We start from the raw sequence: 19999 nt of genomic DNA on the forward strand, positions 1-19999 counted from the left end.
GAAAAGGACAAGACAGAATGGCCGTAAGCTGCAAAAAGAGAAACTTTGATGGGTAGAAGGAGAGAAAAATCACAGTGAGAGTGGCTAAACACAGAAGAAGTAGCCCAAAGTTATGGAATCTCCACTCTTGGAGATTTTCAAGACTTGACAGGGCAAGGCTATGAGCAACCTGATTTGACTTTGAAGACAGTCCTGCTCTCGAGCAGGAAACTGGGCAAGATAACCTCCAGCCTAAATTGCTCTGTAATTTTATATGAGGTTTGACCTGTATCTAAAATTGTGCGATATATAAGAAATCATGATTTTTCTGAAGCTGAAAAGGAATTAATATAGTTATAGAACTGGCAGAAGTTGTCTATTGTCTTTGATCCTTGCACTTAGATGACATTTATAAGCTGATACCAAGGTAACTTAGTATTTAAGAAATTACTATTACAGTAAAATATCCTACAGTGAGCTGGACGTCAGCAAAGGACGATGGCATGCTAACAAATGCTTCACTGGGGTGCTGAACTGAGGAACATCATTGCCACTGATTTGGGCAGGCACTCTTGCTGTCTTAACACTTGACTCCACGCAGTGGTTCATCTGCACTGGATTCCTTTTCTCACTGTTTAAGCGTTGTCCCCATAAACAAGCTGGATCTTCAGAAATTTTATTAGTTTTTATCAGTAAAGTTCAAGGAAGAGGTAGAGGAACTACTACTGGATAGCTCACATTTGAAGACATCATGTCTTGCCAAAACTTTTCTGAGGCATGAGTGGACATTTGGATGATTATTTTTGGAAACGTGTGAAACACCTCCCTTTTGAGACTAAGATGAATGATGGTTGGGATTGTAAGAAGATTAGCAGACTTCTGTTACTCCAGTTCTTTCTGCCAGGAGTTTACCAGGAAATGAAAAATGACGTTTGCTTCGGTTTTGTGCTAGCTGGTGGCATTCACTCACAAAAGTTGTTATAACCTCTTCAGTCACTTGACATACAACCAGAAGTTTCTGAATTTCCATTGCTCGGTTTATGATTTGCAGGTTGCTTTTATCTTTCTTATTTTTTGATTACTCAAGAAAACGATATTGGTAATGGGGCTACCAAAGTTCATGGTAAATGACCAAGATGCAAAGTTAAGCTGCTGTTACTCTACTATTTTGACACTTGTAGCCCAGTCGCATTGGCGAGAATGGAAGATGATCTTACTCTGAACCTGATATCCACCTCTCCTGGGAGGTGGGGAGCACTAATTCTCCAAGTTTGTTACTTCTTGGGCAAGTGCTACAGTCAGTAGGCTGTTGTGCAGAGAAAGACTTGACAGCTGTGTTCCTGGCACTCCGTTACCCATGAGCTTCAATAGGTTTACCTGAGTGCATTATACATGGGCTGAACACAGCTACGCATCTGGGTGGAGTTTAAACCTCTTCCTGTGTCTAAAAGGCAGCAGAGCTCAGGGCGTAGCTCTGCTCAAGATGAGAGCACCTCTGGGTGTAGGCAGAGTCCTGTGTTTGGAAGCCTAACATGAAGGTTTCAGTTGACTTCTGCTGTACTTCAGAGTTAAGGTGCTACTTGGCACTAGGCTGTTCAAAGTGTTCTCTGATACTTGAAGTGCCTCAAGTTAGTTAACCAAAACCCAAATGGACTTTAAGGAGTTTGAATTTGGCCTCCTGTTGCTTTGGAAATGGAAGATTTATTGGTGAACCGAATGTCCATATTTTAAAAGAAGACTATGTTGCTCAAAAGTTGATGGTCAGAGATGTTAAACCTCTCTCTCAATGTCTGATTTGAGAAACAGTATAGTAAGACATTTTACTCTAACATGAATGGTAGATTTGACTTTGAACTTTTTCTGAAACCATGAATCCCATCTCCATTAAGAAGTGATTCTGTCACAAGCCACAGCTTAACAGATTGTTTCCGTGTTAGTACCACCGCTCAGCTTTTTTTCTGTAATGACATGCTTATCCCTTGTATTTCCTTACAAAAGGTTTTCCTTAAACGATAGAAGCTTTTCCTTAAGTGGATGACTTCCTCGCATCCTTTGCTTTGGCAAAAAACAAGTATTACCTTTTCACCAACCCAAGCTACGAAGAGAAGTGCACGACAGTATCTGGAGACACTAGCTGCCTGGCCATTCACTACAGCGCACCAACGTCCTCTTGCCGCTATCTAATACATCATGCAATTCTCTCAGAAAACGAGTTTTTTCCTCCGGGTGTTGAAAACATTGATCTATCCTTTCTCGTGGTGAATTTACTAGAATAACTGGTGGTTTTTTTTTTTTTTTAAACTGTAATAGAGCAGACCAGGCCGAGACGGGGCAAAAATGCCATCATCTTAGGTGACGGCGGCTGCTCCCACGGGTGTCCGAACACCGATGCCCTCAGGCCAGCCCTACACATCACGGTCGTGCGCAGAGGTTGGCGGCGAGCCTTTCTCCCCACGGCGACAAGGACGGCGCCGACTCCCGCCGAGCCCTCCGCGCGGCGGATAACCCCTGCAGCGAGGCGCTCCGCCTCACACCGCCCCTGCGACTCCCTCAGCGACGGAGCGCCCAGCCGCGCCGTCCCGCCGCGGTCCCGCGCCACATCCTCGGCCGAGCTGCCTAACTGCCGCCGCGCGCCCGGTCCCGGCAGCGCGCCACGCAACCGCCACGCCGCGTGCCACCACCCGGCACCTGTGCGGCCCGGGCGGGGGAGCGGCGGGCGAGGCGCCTGCGCACTGCGCGGCCGCTCGCCGCCAGGGCCGCAGTCACTTCCTGCCCCTGTGCCCATCCGGCTCCGGGGTCAGCGGCCGCCGCTCTGGCGGGACAGGGGAGAATAAAGTTTTATTCGGGGAGGGGGAAGCTGGCCGTCCTCTCCCAGGTAGGGGCTCGCCCACCGCGGCCTGCCCGCCGCTCCCTCCCCCTCCCGGCGGCGGCTCTCGGTGCCCGCTGTCACCTGCCGGCCGCTCGCCCCTCCCCGCCCGGGCTCGCGCGTGGCGGGGCGGCGGGCGCGCCCGGCTCCGGCTCCAGCTCCGGCAGCGCCGCGGGGGGCGCCCGGCCCGGCGGCGGGCGGGCTGCGGCCGCTGGCTGTCGGGGACGCAACTTTCCTCCTCTCCCCGCCCCCTCTCCCGCGGGAGCCGAGGGACGCCGTCCCGGCGGCGGGGCTGCGGGAGGAGGGCTGGGAGGTGGGGACGGAGCGCGGCGAGGGGCGGCGGGAGAGCGGCGCGGCGGCGGCCGCCCGCTGAGGGGGCGCGGGGCCGGGCGGCTGGGCTCGCCTCGCCTCGGCGGGGAGGACAGCGGCCCGGCTGGCGGCGGCCGGGGGACTCTCCTCCGCCGGCCGAGGCGCAGGTGGCCGAGGCGGGCCGGGCCGCGCTGGGTGGCGGGGCCCGGGCGGGAGGGAGCGGAGCGGCGCGGCCGGGCTCGCAGCAGCGGCCGTTGCAGAGGGCGTTGTGAGACCTGCTGTAAACAATGGAAACTTTCTGCGCGGAGGGTGCAGCTGCCTCCTGGCCTGCTCCGGCGGTGCCGTTGTAGGAAGTGGGTGTGCGAGGTTAGCGCTGTCCTGAGCCGCCTGTTCCTCGGGGATGACAGTTAATTTGCTTATTTTAGCAGAAACGAGCTGCTGGATGTAGAAGGAAAGTAGGTCGTGTGCACGGAAAATGCCTCTAAGGGACAAGTGTTGTCAGACTGACCACCATCACCATGGATGCTGTGAACCAGGTACGGTGGTGTGTGATGCTTTGGCAGTTTTACTTCCTTCCTTCGTTAAAAGCTTGCGGAAACTGCAACTGATGTTGCAAATATGCATCATTAGTGACAGTTTTGGATGTAAAAAGTTTCTGAATTTTATTTGGAATTTTTTTTTTTTTGTTATCCTCAAACTGTCACGTTAAAATTATTTCAGGAAGATAATTTTTCAGTTCTTGCAGGATGTGCAGTCATCCCCACGCCACCACCACATGGGTATTACATGCAGTGAGCAGAGGAAGGCAAGAAGTTGTGTAAAACAACTGGCCTTTTTGTTTTCAAAAAGTATAATATTCTGATTTTTTTTTTTGTAAAATGACGTTTCTGGCAATGTCTTGCATTCACTGTGTTTTTACTTTACATCTCCTCTGGTGAGCTCTGATGAAGTCAGAGATCATATTTTCAGAGGAGGAAAAAACAAACAAACCACAAAGTCCTAAAATGTGTATTTGTGTTCTACTGCTGTATGACATGGAAGATGCCATCAGAGGAAATTATAATGCATACTTCAAAAGTTCAGCCAACTTGCTAGTCTGAGGTTTTTTTTTTTTTTTTTTTTTTTTGATTGTTCTACCTACTGTTATAACTGGTAACCCAAAAGGAAATTTGGTTCCTTTCTCATTGCCTTGTTGCAGAGTTTGTTATTTGGATGCTTTCACTTGTATTTTGAATAGAAAGGCCTCAGTTTGGGGAATTAATAGTTGAAAGTGTGAGCGTGGCAACTTTGATAATGCTCCTTTAATTATACATAATTTGACAGTAGGGGTTGTTCAACTAGTAGAAACATTTCTTTGCGTTTAAGTTGAAATATTTTTGAGTTGTTATAATGCTTTAGAAAAGCTAAAATACTTTTCTTGCCTTACAAATAACAGTGATGTGTTACGTCTGCTTCATGTATGTCACTCCTCTTGATGTCAGTGGGTGTTGCACATTCATATTAGAGGCAGTATACAAACCAAAATATACTATTTTGAAGAATAGGGAATAGGCTAGTAGAATACAATATGTCATTGTGTTAGAGATCCCCAAACGATTAGCTGATTTGTAATGGTTGTTATGTGTTCGTATATATAATAGTATATTATGGGGCCAGCGTGGTTGGGTGGAGTGTTCATTCTATCGTTCTTTTCTTAGACTGCTTTTCTTTCTGATGTTCTTTTCAGCTTGAATTTATTTATAACCTTACGTCTTTTAGAACAACTTGCCTGTCAAAATGTGTTTAATCTATTTGCACTTAATATCTCTACATAGTTTCATACTATACTTCTACTGCTCTTTTTTAAAGATTAATTTTTTAGAAATGTTCAATGCTTCATTTAGAAATGGAAACCTTACAGTGGGGGTAAAAATCAAATCAAGTGGATAAGGTAGGAGCCAATTTATGAACTACAAAACTAGTTATTTTGTGAATGAGATATTAACAAGAAGACATAAGTAATGATTTTGCAAACACCTTCTTGCATAAGTGCTCTTATTCATTTAAATTTGGTTTTCCCTCTAGGCAAAGATTAATTGCCTTATGCATATACAGCAATGGAATGCTATTAATTTTCATATGCATAAATACTGTGTATTGGGATAGCTAATAATCATCCTGATCAATAAATGTTTCAATAGATGTTACAAAGATTGTGATGTGGAATGAAACTTTGGAAATAAGGTATTACTTCAGCAGTTTGCTTGAACCAGAAGCGTTTCTTGAATGTGGTTTTATTGGTTAAAAATATTATAATAGCTATTTTTGGTACATACAACTTAGTTTTACTTGTGCTTTTTTTCTAATCATTGCTACTTTAGATTTGTATTCAGTGCTTAGATGTGTACTGACAACGTTGCAATCGCATAGTACGCTGTGAAGTACAGTATTTGGTAATGGTTTTTTGTACATCTGTTGTGGTTTGAATGATGGCAGTCAAGTAGATTGTCCTGGGGAAGTTCTTTCATTGATGGAAATTTCTAATGAGTCAATTTGGTTTTGTATATTTATACGTTTTTGTGTTTGATACACGTAGCTTTGAGTACGTGTTTTTAAAAGAATAATCAAAATGACAGCAGACTGTCAGAGGTATCATGGCTGGAAAATTCATAATTGGCTGTTTTTTTAATTCTGCGTAGATGAAAACTTTTGAGTAAGACAACTTTTTCTGTAGTCTTGGCCTTTGTTTTTAGCTAATTTACTGTATGCACAGAAATCATAACTCATAATCACCTGAGTGTTCTCTAATGGCTTATTATCCTTTTATATATTTCAGTGCATCTGTTGGAACCTGGTGATCCTCCATTATTACAGCAGCCTCTGCAAACATCAAAATCCGGTATTCAACAAATCATTGAGTGTTTTCGATCAGGTATGAAACTATGCCTGACTCTTAAGAAGTTTATTGCCTTGTTATAAGAGTTATGTGTATTTAGTATATTAAAAAAACCCCAGCACTTGATTTTCTACATATTTGCAAAATATTTGTAGGTTTTTGATATTAGGTACTGGTTCTTTTAATAAGGTTTTTCATACAAAGTTACGAAGATACAGCTCCTGCTGTATAGTCATCTTTCAAAACCCTAAAACCTTGGTTTCTTGTTCTGCTTTATGTCATCCCTCCTGCTGTTATTAATGAGTTTATCCTAAAACTCCTGAGATGATGGTAAAATTTAGTGTTTACCTTGAACTTTTTTAGAATTGCTTTATTATGTGACTTTTAAGTTGTTGATTGTTTTCTGGAGTTGCAATACATAGCAATGAACCTAAAAATAACAACTGAGCATTTGGGTGAGCATGCCAGCAATGATTGAAACCTTTAATGTTTTCTAGCTGTTTCTATGCTTCTGATATGGCAAACCAAACATTTTATTTTCACAACCATTGATGCAAGAACACAGCAGTTATTACAAAAAGTAATTAATTAAAAATTGAAGGAGATTAAAGGAATCTCTACTGGTAATAGCAAGAACTAGTTGCAAATAGTCTGGGCTACTTCTAGATTGTCCTCACTGGCAGATGTTAAATTGATAGCTTACCTTGCCTACCTTCAGTCATCTGCACCAGGGAAATTGCACAGAACGCAAAAGGACTTTACCACGATTTTACTGGTTAGTTTTAAACAAGCAACGTTTCATTATGGAAAGTAACTATTTTGATTTTTGTGGTAAAGAAATAGAGATTAAACCCAGCGTATTGTCCATAATAATTTAAGTGGTTTTAGCAGAAGCTTCTGTCATCCAAAGCAGTAAGAATAACAGATGAATTTGAATCTAGGGATTTTTTTTTTCTAAAAATGAAAATGCTTGCTATAAAGGCATGAAATTTGGTGTTTCTGCCAGAGAAATATTTGTAATAACCAATGTTCTGTATCCATTTCTTGTGACTGTGATGTTATTCTAGTTTCAACATTTACAAACATTAGCAGAATTTGCAAAGTGTCACCTGCTCCAATTAGATGTAACTACAAAATAGAGAAGGCTTCGGAAGACTGGCTGCTCGTTGCCACAATCTGCAGTTGGTGAAGAATAAGGACATGCTTATTTTTTTCTCTGCCTGCTGTGTCCACAAAAACAGTTGATGTTTTAAATTTATTTGCTGTTTCCAGAAGTCACTAAAGGTCTACAGTATAGTTCAAAAGGACCAATTATTTTTTTTATTCCCACCAGTGAAAAGCTCCATAGTTGCATAAGGAAGGTTTGAAGCCAGAGTGACTACCATGTCATCTAGTCTGACCTCTAGTATGTCATAAATCCTTAAATCTCACTCAGTAGTTCTTAAGCCCAGTAATTTGGATTAGACAAAAACCATTTCAGTCATGAACAGAAAAACACTGAACTGTCAGTATAACCGGAGAGAGAATGAGGGACTTGTGTGTCTCTTCTTTGGGAAATAGTAGAAAATTAGATGATTTTTTGTTTGTTTGTTTCAGAGAGGGGTTTCTGGCTAGGGCATGCATCAACGGCATGGGCAAATTTTGGTTTATTGTGTGCTATCACCAAATTGGAGGCCTTTTGTTTGAATTATAGTTTGGTAGCTTAATGGAATTTTATTTACATGGAACGTCTTCAGTTCTGTTCAGCTGGGTTTTTGTTAGTGATTTTCTTTACATGCAGAAACTCAAATGATGTTTACTCAGATTTCACACCAACCAACTTGCTTTTGGAGGAACTCTGTACAATTTTTAAATTTGGAGTTTTCACTAAATCTAAATATTTGTCCAGTAGTCTGTCTGTAAAAATGCAAGTCAGATGAAGGTGATGTTAGTAACACTTGAAGAAAGAGTAGTGAGAGGAAAAGACAAGAGGCTAGGGCTGTGGCTTAGGAAGGTCATAGGAGGGGACAGAAACTGGATGGTAGCCTCAGATGGTCAAGTTTGGGTCCCATTTTTAAGCAGTTGTTGAAGAAGAAGACACTGTGCTTTGCTAAAACTCAGTTGTAAAAAATTTTGTAGTACTACTGTTACACCAAGAAACAAAAATTTGTCTTGGTAAGGTCCGTTTGTGCTGCAGAACTCATAGTTGTTATGAACTTATTAATATTTGAAAGAGTTTTGTTTAGGAAATAGTTCTGCAGTGTGACTCTGAGTTTGATCTTTAAAAGGAATTCTTAAGTGTTGAACTTCTGTTTCAGCTTGAAGAATGTCTCATAGTTGTCTGATATTATTTATTCTTACTCCAGTTTCATTATATTTTTACTCATTGGACTAATTTTGATTAATTTTGATTTATTCCATTATAAGAAAAAATCAAGATAGATTAGCTGAATTTTGTTAGCTAGTGTTTCTTCCCAGTTTGGAGTGGGTGAGCATTCATCATTTAGTAATCCATTGCTAATTGTAGGCATTACGTTCATAGTTTTTGTGAGATGAGAAATGGAGGAGTGGGTTTGAAGTGTAACTTAACTAATGGATTCAGAGTTTAAACAAAGCAGGAGCTAGAATACATCAACAATGCTAGATCAAACTATTTTTGTGGTGTTTTTTTTTAAAAAAAAATACAATGTATAATAGTCTGGAAAACTTGCACATAGAAAAATTTCTGACTTACGTATTTCCCTTTCAGCAGGCTGAAAGTATGTCTACAGTTCTACTTTCTTGCCTAAGCATCATCACCTTGATTTTGGGTCAGACACCTACATGTAGTAACATTTCTTGACCTGTTAGTTATTCCCTTTGTTTTATTTTATGTTCTGTAGTTTTTTGCCCTACTGGGTGCTATTTCAACATGGAATAGCTGTATACGTCTTGCTTTCTTAGCACTGTTGGATAAGGTGAAAGAAAAAAATACTGCAGGCTTTTCTAAATGCTCTAGGTGCTTATTCTCTCCTGTTGGGCAATTGTATTGCAGCGAACAGTTACTGTAATAGAGACTCCTTCCTGATGTTAGCTGTTAGTTTTTGTCGTAAATCATCATGCTTTCCCTGTAAACTGTGATGTGCGTAATCCTTGAGTTTTTCTTTTTTTTTTTTTTTTTCAAACTAGGCTTGTTTTCATAGTAAAAATTGGAGTATGTATTATAAACTTGCAGTGCAACGAAGTAGCATTAACACAAGATAAAATACTGTTACAATTGTCATGTTTTAAAATGTTTCTGCTTTCATGGGATGACGTGAATTAAAAGTTGAACAGAAAACCTTCCTTAAGCGTAACGTTTCTTTTATTACAGGAACTAAACAACTAAAACATATCTTGTTAAAAGATGTGGATACCATTTTTGAGTGTAAATTGTGCCGGAGTCTCTTCAGAGGATTACCGAATTTAATTACTCATAAAAAGTTTTATTGTCCTCCAAGTCTCCAGATGGATGATAGTAAGTCTTACTAATTGAAATATTTAATAAAGCTATCTGAAGTTGAGAAACTTATCTTTCCGTACCATTTATACAAACACACCAGAAACAAAACGCAAAGAAAAAAGTGGAATTAATTTTCATTAGTAACACATGTAGATCACTTTTATGGTAGTAAAGAAGCTACAGCACTAACTTAATATGCCTTAACAACCGACACCCATGTCAATGTCATAATTTGATAGCTAGTTTATACATTCAACCTTTTAATGAAGAGTGTGTCACTGTTAATACTTTTTATTCCTTCTTCCACTTTTTCTTTCCTGTCTTTCCCTCTTTACTGTCAAAGATACTGAAAAGTATGCCAAAGCACTGGGAAATGAATCTCGTAAGAAAGTGTGGATCTAACAACACTTTTCAGTTTTAGATCAGCATGGCTCTGATGTACTTCAGCTGAATCCTGTGACTTGGATCAATATCCACAATTTTCTGCTGTACTTGGGAAGCACTCAGTGTCATGAACACAGTCCTTCAGTCTTACTCATTATGAAATGCAGACTAAAATTTTACCCTTTCCTTTAAGGACCTGTGCTTCAGTAATGCTCCCTCTTTCCCACTGCCTCACCTCACCTTACGCTGCGTAAAGATACTCTATGTGATCATGCCTAGCCCACCACCTTTGTTGTAGAAATTAAACTTTATTATTAAAAGCAAGTAACTTAAATGATGAGGGGAAGAAAAAAGAAGTAGGTGACTATAAGTGATGACTTTTTGTTGCTCTGAGTAAAGCTGAATCTGTCAGCATTCAGAAATGTTTTGCAAACTTTTCTAATTATCTTGATTTCTTGACTAGGTCAAAATAGGTGCAATGAGGATTTTTTTCTTTCCCGATTAACGCCTTCCTGCCTCAGTATTTCAAAGATCAGGAACAAACAGAGATTTATCTAGGCAATTAATTATTTTCCTATGTTGTGTCAGCTAGTGTTGAGAAGGATAAGGTGAAAAGACTCACCTTTCTTAAATGAGTGTGCTTGGCCAGTTGCAGAGAGTCACAGAGCTTCTCTGTGAAAAGGCATGAGTGGTATTTTCAAAACAAAGTGCATCTGACTTAGATGCAAAAGTTTCTAAGCAAAATAAAAATACTCTGAGTAAAGACTTCCTGTCTAGCTCCTCACATTCTGGCCACCATTTAATTGGCTGGTTAGCTTTCAGAGCTCACTGTTCACTAGGAGGGGTGCAAATGAAGAGAATACTACTACATGCTCTGAATAAAACTATATAACTACTTCTGTTTTATAAAAAAATTGAATATGATGATTATTGAATAGCATGGACTTTTTTTTCCACAAATAAGATTAAAAGATACTGCACAAGAGGTAGGAATAAAAGTTCAGCATTCTCACAGTGAAAAATTCCAAAGACTATTCCCTGACAAATTTTTGAGATGTATTATGTTAGTGTAGTCATTAAATGATCTGAAAAGGTGCTGTAAAATAGGAAGGATTTTTTACCCTCGATAAGAATTATATAGGTAGTCCCATTTGAAACTGACTGCAAAAGGTGCTAATAATTCAGTATAAAAATATGGGTTCTGAGCAACAAACCAGCATATTTCTTGTACTGACACTTTTTTCACGTATTGCTGGCAGTGTGGAAGGAACAACCCTGACTAAGTGTGGGTTTTTAATTAGCTGTTACCAGGAATCACATTTTCAAATCATCATGGATAATTTTGAACTGTATAATCTCAGTGCCTCACCGTTTTGGTGTAGCACCATGGCTTCTTAGTTATGCCAGTGCAGATACTTAGTATTGCTGTGTTGGGAACTAGATCACTGAACTAATTCGGCATTTAAAAACCATTATATTACTGAGGCCTGTAAAATCATGAATGATGTGAAGGTAAATGTGAGCAATCATTTGTTTTTCTTTTTTTTTTTTTTTTTTTTATAATACAAAAACTGTGGGGTATGCAGCAAAATTACCGGACAGTAAAATTATCAGTATTTCTGGTAAAGCAAACAAACAAAAAGTACCGCTTAACATTGTGGTAGCCAAGAATATAAATGCTTCAACAGCATTCGAATAAATGTTTTTGAAACTAGGTGTATTAAAACAGTACTTTAAAGGGAAACTTCAGCTTGAGATGTTTACTGGCATCAGACAAACAAGGAGAATGCCTGTATGCTTCTTGTTTTTTAAGTCTGCTCCAACTCGTTATCAGGGCAGAACACAGGATTTACCTTTAGTGAACATCAGTGTAGTTATTCTTTCTTAAATTTGTACTAATTTCTCAAAACAATAAAAACTGAGCCAAATAAGTTATTTTTTTTCCCCTGAATAATACAGGATTTTTCTGTCCTTAACATTTACTATCTTACTGTATCACTGAGCCTATTAACTGCTTTGGTATTTCTGAAAGCTTTCCCTGCACCAGAAGTTAAGTTCTCTCTTATCTACTTATATCTGCATGCTCAGGTTACACAGGCATTTCATTCTTTATTAAGGACTGTTCAGAATTCACAGAGAAGAGCTTATTTCCAGAATTAGGTTCTTTTATTGAGAATGCCCATTTCCAGCAGTAGGAAAATCAATTTCTAATGATACTTCAGGCTTAGTTGCACACATGCAGAACAAGCTCAGTTGTATGCCATTATTTTTGCAATTGATACAGATTTTTAAAGAGCAGTTCAATTCCAGGCAAACTAATTTTTAGTGTAGGTGGCTTTTACATTAGCACACTAGAAGAATGTACTTCTAACATTGGCTTTTAATAAAAAAGTCACTTGTACTGATGTGGTAAAAATGATCATTCAAAGTCTCTTAGTATAAGTGGTCAGAAAAATAGTGCAAATACAGGATTTGTGCAAATTTGGTGACTGAATTGACACAGTGGTTGAAAGAGACTTTGAAATTTGAATAATTTGAAATTATGAAGTCATTAAAAAATAGCTTTGCCTCTTTTCACAGACCTCCCAGATATAAATGATAAACAGAGTCAAGCCATAAATGACCTCCTGGAAGCAATCTATCCAAGGGTAGATAAGCAAGAATACATAATTAAATTGGAACCTATAGAAACTAATCAGAATGCTGTATTTCAATACGTATCAAGGACTGATAGCCCAGATGAGAACACAGAAAGTAGTAGTACCCCTGATCAAGCTCCAGTACAGATACAGGAACCCAGCACTGAGCAACCCAAGACTGTTTCAGCTCCAGCCCCAGTCCCAGCTGGGGAGACTGTAGAATTACCTCCTGCTGATCCCATTACAAACAAGGTGATACCTACTCCTGAAGAACAGCCTCCAGTAGCAAATCCTGAGCTGGACTCTCTGGATAATTCTGATTTTGGCCACCAGTTGATATGTTGTCTTTGTAGGAAAGAATTTCACTCCAGACGCAGTGTACGCCGGCACATTCGAAAAGTGCACAAAAAAAAGATGGAAGAGCTGAAGAAGTACATAGAAACGAAAAAGAAACCAAATCAGTGCTCCACAAAAGGACGAAATAAGAATGTTCTTGTAACATTAGGCAGAAGTTGTCCTGTATGTTATAAATCATTTGCTACAAAAGCCAACGTAAGGAGGCATTTTGATGAAGTTCATAGAGGATTAAGAAGGGATTCCATTACTCCTGATATAGCTACAAAGCCTGGGCAACCTTTGTTCTTGGATACAGTTTCTGCTAAAAATTCTTTTAAGACCCGAAAACAAAAGTCGTCTTCAAAGGCTGAATACAATTTAACTGCATGCAAATGCCTTCTGTGCAAGAGAAAATATAGTTCACAAATAATGCTGAAAAGGCACATGCAAATTGTTCACAAGATAACTCTTTCTGGAAAGAACTCTAAAAGAGAGAAAGGATCCAACAATACTGCCAATGGCACAGAAATAAAAGTAAAAGTTGAACCAGCAGATTCTGTAGAACCTTCACCCCCATCCATTGCCCTTTCTCTGCAGAATGAATTAAAGGGAACAAATCATTCAAATGAGAAAAAGAGCACACCGTCAGCACAGAAAAATAAAGTTAAACAGGATCCTGAAAACCCTAAATCAACTTCTAAATCAACCTGTAAATCAACCTCTAAATCAACCTCTAAATCAACCAATGCATCTGCTGCAGGTGGCCAGCAAAAAACCAGGAAGCCAAAACTTTCAGCTGGCTTTGACTTCAAGCAGCTTTACTGTAAACTCTGTAAACGCCAATTTACTTCTAAACAGAACTTGACAAAACACATTGAATTACACACAGATGGAAATAACATTTATGTTAAATACTACAGGTGTCCACTCTGCTCTTACGAAACACGTCGCAAACGTGATGTGATAAGGCATATAACTGTAGTTCATAAAAAGTCACCACGCTACCTTGGGAAAATAACTGCAAGTTTAGAAATTAGAGCAATAAAAAAGCCAATTGATCTTGTTCTAAATAAGGTGACAAAAAGAGGCCCTCAGAGGGATGAAACAAAACAGATTGTTTCAAAACAGGATGTCACCTCTAATTCTCCCAATAAAAAGTATGAAGGAGCTGATGTTGGCATTGAAGTAAAAGTAACAAAAAACTTTTCTCTGCACCGATGCAATAGATGTGGGAAAGCCTTTGCCAGAAAAGCTTTTCTAGAACATCATAAGAAAACCCACAAAGCAAATGTATCTCATTCACCCGAAGAAAATAAAACCAAAGGCAGAAGTACAAGATCTAAAGCTGTTGTCTGGTGAGGAAAAAAAAAGTGTTTTGTCTTTTTTTTTTTTTTTTTAAAGAAACAAAACAAAACCACTGCCTTTCATTTGCTGTTGTTGCTTTATTGCTGAAAACATATTTTTCTATAGATTTTATGGTTTAGCAGATTAAATAGTAAGGTAGATGTCAAATTTGTTTCTTAAATTTTGTTTTTAGTGTTTTGGAAAAGAGTTAATTTCTAAATTTGTCATTGTAGGAAGTTGGAGTAGAATATAGATTAAACTACTGAGTCAACTCTTTAAATTGTCTTAAGGCATCTATTGCGATCAAGCTAATATACGCACATTTCTAAAATAGTACTTTTTAAAAATTAACAATACTTTGGTTTGAATAACTTAACCTGTTAATTAACTTCTCTGTGACCCAGTTAAAGAAGTATTAAAGGTACTACAGTAAAAGCTGTTGACAGAAAAAATCTCTATGAACTTATTGAAATGATCATGTCTGTATTTTTGTTTTTACTTTTAATGTGTATTGCCTATGCTCTGTCAACAAAAGGACATAGAACAGTATTTTTGAACATAATTTGGATGCTTAATTGCTTTGATTTAAAATCAGTATGAGTCAGGTGCCTGCAAACACCTTTAAAATAATCAGATTTAGGATTTGATTCTTTTAATGCTTATTTATATAAGCATGGGTTTGGAGACTCTTGGTCATTTATTTTTTAAAGTGTTCAAGGCTTTTCAAGAATTTTTGTTTTAAGCCTAAATATGTGTAGAAATCTGGCCAAAAATTTTCTAAACTTCTGCTTATATGGTACTCTGGGAATATTTTTATACTTGGAGGGGATGTATTTGTATTTTTTCTGTTTTCCGTAGCCTTCATGTTAAAGATGGCCTGTTTTTAAAAGGACTTTTTAAAAAAGGAAATAATGTATGTGGTCAGTTTGCATTTCAGAATGACTGACTTGATGCCTGAAGGTTAGGGGATTGTAAAAAAAAATTATAATGAAGAGAGACAGTAGCGATACCTATAAGAGTTTTTAACATCCTTATTCAGAACTACTTTCTAGCATATTTGGTGAAAAGAAAACCAAGTGTATGTGCCTTGTTCTATATTTCAACTCTGAAATACTGTTTCCCAGGAGGTAATTTGATTTGTGTTCGGCTTTTGTAGTGAATTTCCACCCAGCTATGTTAAATTGTAATCTGGTGCTTTTGTGACTTCGTAACAAATCCTGGCTAAAGTGAGAGGGAACTTCAAAAATGAACTGAGCTGGACCCTGAATTATGCTGAGTTTAAGAGGAGGAGTGACTTCTGCATTTTGATCAAGAATAAAAAATTTAGTCTTATAAATTATTTATGTCATGTAATTTAAAACAGAATTATATGGGTAAACTCAAAGTATTAATTTATTCCTGTTTCTCCTCAGATAAGTTCAAGTGATGTTCGGAAAGTTTGGAATTCATTTGAATGAAAAAGACTTTAGTTTGTTGTTGGAACCGCTAATATCTTGATAATGGTACTATAAGGAGGAAATATTTTCATAAGCTGTTGTTTTCTTACTAAATTAATAAACACCCTGACTGCTAGTAGGACAGTGCCTCCTCCCAAAACACTGAAGTAGCTGAAATGCACACGTGCTTCTAAATTAGCAGTTATCTCTATGCAGTTGAGGTTTGACAGAATACAGAATGAACTTTCTGAAATTAAAGAAAGTACAGAGGCAAGTTAATGAACAGCAGCTTTGGAAGAAGATTTTTGTTCCTCATTTAGGAAATCATCTTCAGAGAGCTCATCGTGCATACTGGTCCTCCCTAGTAGTGCTAACTGATGAACAGCTCTAACTTTTTTGTGATACCCTACTTTGGCAAATGTGTGTTACATACGTTTTAAATTTATTACAAATGAATGTATAAGAGCAAACAATGTAGTGTATATTGGCTGAATTGTACTAATTTTTAGTATTTGCCATAATATCAGTTTGTTCATATTGACTAATTTCCCGCTTCTGGGACGTTCTGAATTTCACTGTACTGAGGTTGCTTCAAAGATCTCCATTTTATTTCCATATGTGGTGCATAGGACAACTTTGTAAACATCTAGGAAGTTTACAAGAATATCCACATTCCTCTTTAATTTTTTTAAAAAAAAATTATACACAAGCACTTTAATGATAGTTGCAGTTTATTTTTTCAGTGTATTTTTTGAAAGATCAACACACTAATGTTAATATGAAGGTAGTGAATATTTGCTGATGTATTATAGACAATCTGTGCACAACCACTTATAATGTTAGCATATGTCATTAAATATTAATAAAAAGGGAGGATAGTATGGGAGAAACTCAACATATTTTTTCTCTCAAGATCATGAATGACCACTATAGGTAGCACTTGACTTTGTATAATTTGCAAAATGTTTTAGACCCCTTTTTTAACCTTTTAATCAAGATTGTAGTAAAACAGTTGCATGCCTGCCATTATGAAATTCTTGGCAGGTTTCATGCATATTTTTTTTGGTATTTTTTTTGTTCTATTTTGGTTTGGATTTTTTTTTTTTTTTTACTATTTAGAAAATATTTGTTTTAGTGATTTGTGTCAAATTGCTACAATCTGAAAGGTATTGTACATCAGAAGAAATACCATGTTTTTATATAGGTTCACTCCCTTACTTAGGGAGGTACCTCGTGTTCATATATACTTTTTGTATAAAATATATCTAAAAATGTTGATCACAAGATCAGGAGTAAAAATACTTTTATGGATAGAGAAATATTTGGCCCTGTTAGTGCATTGCACTAAAAATACTGTGAATGGGAACTGGACTGTAGCTGTTGCTCAAAATGTTCTATATTGAATGTACATGCTTTTGTGTGGATAAATGTACTGTATTTGATCGAAAATAAAGCAGACTGGAAATCACTTTTAAGTGTGCATAAACAAAAAGATGTTGTGTTTGTAAACCTGCAATATCTGTCGCTCCACAATCAGAAATTACAATGTTTGCATTTTTGTAAAATTTTACTCTTTGATCACTGTTGTTTGTAATATTCTGTTGTAATAAATGTTTTTTTTCTTATTAAAAATTTGGCACTTGTGGAGTGAACACTTCTCCACACTGAAGGCTAACCCTTGCTATATTTTTAGAACAGCACTGTTCATAGTAGCTTTTTGCTTCTTGTAAAGGTACCTCTTCCTTAACTAAGCAAAGCTTGTTTTTATTATCCTTTTAAAACAAAAGCAAATATTGATACTGAAAGAGATAGGCTATGCGTTTTTTTTTAAATAAGAAAATATGGTTACCTAGTTTTGCATTGCAAATAATGTTGGTGGCCATCCAATGTTACTTTTTATAGTTGGAATATAAGAAAAGAACTGCCATAATCACTGTTTATTCTTTTGTAAAGAAAGACATCAAGGAATTATGTAAGTGCATTTTAACTAATGTTCCTGAATGCCTGTGGATTAAGATTAGGAAATTAAAATGCAGGCGTAGTGATAGAATAATTGTTCATTTCTCAGCTAATCCTTGTGGTTTCTACTGCCTGTTCTGGGTAAGTGTGCAGTCTGCATCTTGAAATGCGTGAAGGTGAAGTTACTCCTATTTCAAAGGTAAGCTTTCTGCTAAAGGACCTCCAATGCTGCATCCATGTTGATAAACAGCTACAAATTATTTTATTCTACTCAAAGTTTTGGGTAGTGTATTTCTTCTTGAAGATGTGGCTTAATTAGCATTTGCCACAACTTTTTTTTTTTTTTTTAAATCTTCCTATGAGGTTAAATCTACTGGGTAGCTCTTTTGAAACACAAGTCTCTCTTTCTTTCTGACTTGTGGAATAGCTTTGTTTTCTCTTTTTCCAGTAATGAAAATAAATGATGCTGATTATGATGGACTTGTTCAATTTAGTGATTTTTTTTAAATCTTTCTCTGCAACCATTTTGAATGGGAGGAAATAAAAATTTGAAGGGAGAAGGACTGCTGATTATTGCTCTTAATTCACACAATATGTATTTTTCTACAAATCCTGAAAATTTGTAATAAAGGTTTGAATATAATCAAGATCCATGTGGGCATTTATCTGTGGGCTTACACATCAATGTGTCTGGGTATGAGTTTTTAACTGAGATGCAGTCTTATGTTGTTGATAAGGCACGTTGGTTTGGCTCATTTAGGTTGGACTAGCCAAAGACAAATGTAAATTCTTCAGTGGGCTTTCAGGTTTAAGGTTGAGTCTTGTTAAAGAGATTTTTATTCAGAGTGGATGTGAGATACCTTACAGAAGACTTTGATGATCTAAACATTCTGTATGGAAACCTGTCTTGTATGTAAGAATGATTTTTTTTGTTGTTGTTGTAAGTGATACGTACCTTCTAATACTAAGGCTTTGAGGGGCTAGCTTTAACATCAAATTGATGTGAAATCTTGCATAAACAACAAATGGAAGTTTCTGATCCTGGAGGCATCAATCTTGCTGAAGTTCCTGGGCTAATGAAGTGCTGACTTCTGTCTCAAAACCATCTTCTCTTTAGTTAATCATACTTCAGCTGAGTGTGTCTGGTCTTCCTGGGCTTATTTTTCTGTGTTTAATTTTGGAGTGTCTTATATTTTTATGTTTTACTTGTCTTTTCTGTCCGGAATGTTAGATTCCAGGGCCTGAAATCCTTGTAGTGTTTTGTCCCCTCAATTTTGTAGGAGAAATAAAGAAAATTGTAGCTTAGAGAGTTGATGGTCATTGCCACCATTTGTTTTTTGATTGGATTCAGCTGGGAAGGACTTGAAGCTGCTGTGTGAAGGATTTGTGTGACTGGTCAAGTGTTCAAAGTACTTTGAAAATGAGATCAGTTTTGACTGATGGCTGAAAGAACTGAGTAGGTATTTTACATCACTCTCTTTTGCTGAACAGTGAAATACAATTGGTTAACCACAAAGGCAGACCAGTAGGTTGGTTGGGGGATGAGGGGTGGAGAAGAATGGGACCTCAATAATTACATTGATGGTGAACCCCTGGTGTTTGTACTGATGAGACTTTCAAGAGGGACCACTGGTTGGGTATAAAGGTTCTCCACCCATCTTGAAAAGGGGAGCAGAGGGGAAGTGAATGATGTGGAATATGTTTTAATGCTCTTTCGTAGGGAACTTGCTTGCCAGTATCCCTCAGTTATGGTCTTAAAAGTAATAATTTCATTGACACAAAGTGGAATGTAATTTGAAAAGTTAGGATTGTTTGGGTTCAGTGATCCCTTTGGGGATTGGCAAGACACTGGTAATAATAAAAGGGTTGTATACTTGGAACTCTGTCTCAAGTGAGGAAACAATATCATTGACTTTGGAGGATTTAGTGGGAAATGAAGACAGTCTGAGCCTTTGATAGCACGTAGACCAAATACATTTTTCTTGAAAATAGATTAAACTATGAACTGTTTTGCTGTGTTGCCAGGAGCAATGCTGGCATGGTTGTTGTGAAGTCTGGATGGCTGAGAAGGATGTTCTCTTTGATATTGCTATAAGGTTATTCTCCAGAAGTAGATTTTATAGTGGTTTTATGTCAGTTGCAGGTAGGATTGAGGTTTTTTGTGTCGATGATCCACTGCACTATATTTATTAGCATCTGGTAACACCGGTATTTTTTTTTTTTTTATTGTGGTGGTGGTTGTTTTCCTGCCATTTCAGTCTAAGGCAGCTCAGATTTACCTGGTCTGTCCTCTCAGCACAGGCCTTTCTGGAGTCATAGCTAGTTCAGCTCTCTTGGCTGAGCTGGATTTGCTCTTTCACATTACTTACGTGCTTTGAGCCTGGGAGTCTGCCCCTTTATTAGGGGCAAAAC

The 19999-nt window shown here is 38.1% G+C and overlaps 1 protein-coding gene across 5 annotated transcripts; it reads left to right on the forward strand.

Annotated features, from left to right (window-relative positions):
- Positions 1–2738: 2738 nt before the first annotated feature.
- Positions 2739–18067, forward strand: ZNF800 (zinc finger protein 800). Of its 5 annotated transcripts, XM_075742915.1 has the most exons (6): positions 2739–2854; positions 3580–3690; positions 5970–6065; positions 9361–9504; positions 12454–14203; positions 15605–18067. In XM_075742915.1, coding segments are annotated over exons 2-6 (2052 nt in total). In that variant the 5' UTR covers positions 2739–2854; positions 3580–3629; the 3' UTR covers positions 15606–18067. The 5 variants fall into 5 exon arrangements, with proteins under 5 accessions (XP_075599030.1, XP_075599019.1, XP_075599024.1 ...); XM_075742904.1 differs by having other exon boundaries at positions 12454–18067; XM_075742909.1 differs by having other exon boundaries at positions 2744–2854; positions 3583–3690; positions 12454–18067.
- The last annotated feature ends 1932 nt before the right edge of the window (positions 18068–19999 follow it).

The sequence above is a fragment of the Balearica regulorum genome, chromosome 1 (genome assembly GCF_011004875.1).
Source record: "Balearica regulorum gibbericeps isolate bBalReg1 chromosome 1, bBalReg1.pri, whole genome shotgun sequence".
NCBI classification, from domain to species: Eukaryota; Metazoa; Chordata; class Aves; order Gruiformes; family Gruidae; genus Balearica; species Balearica regulorum.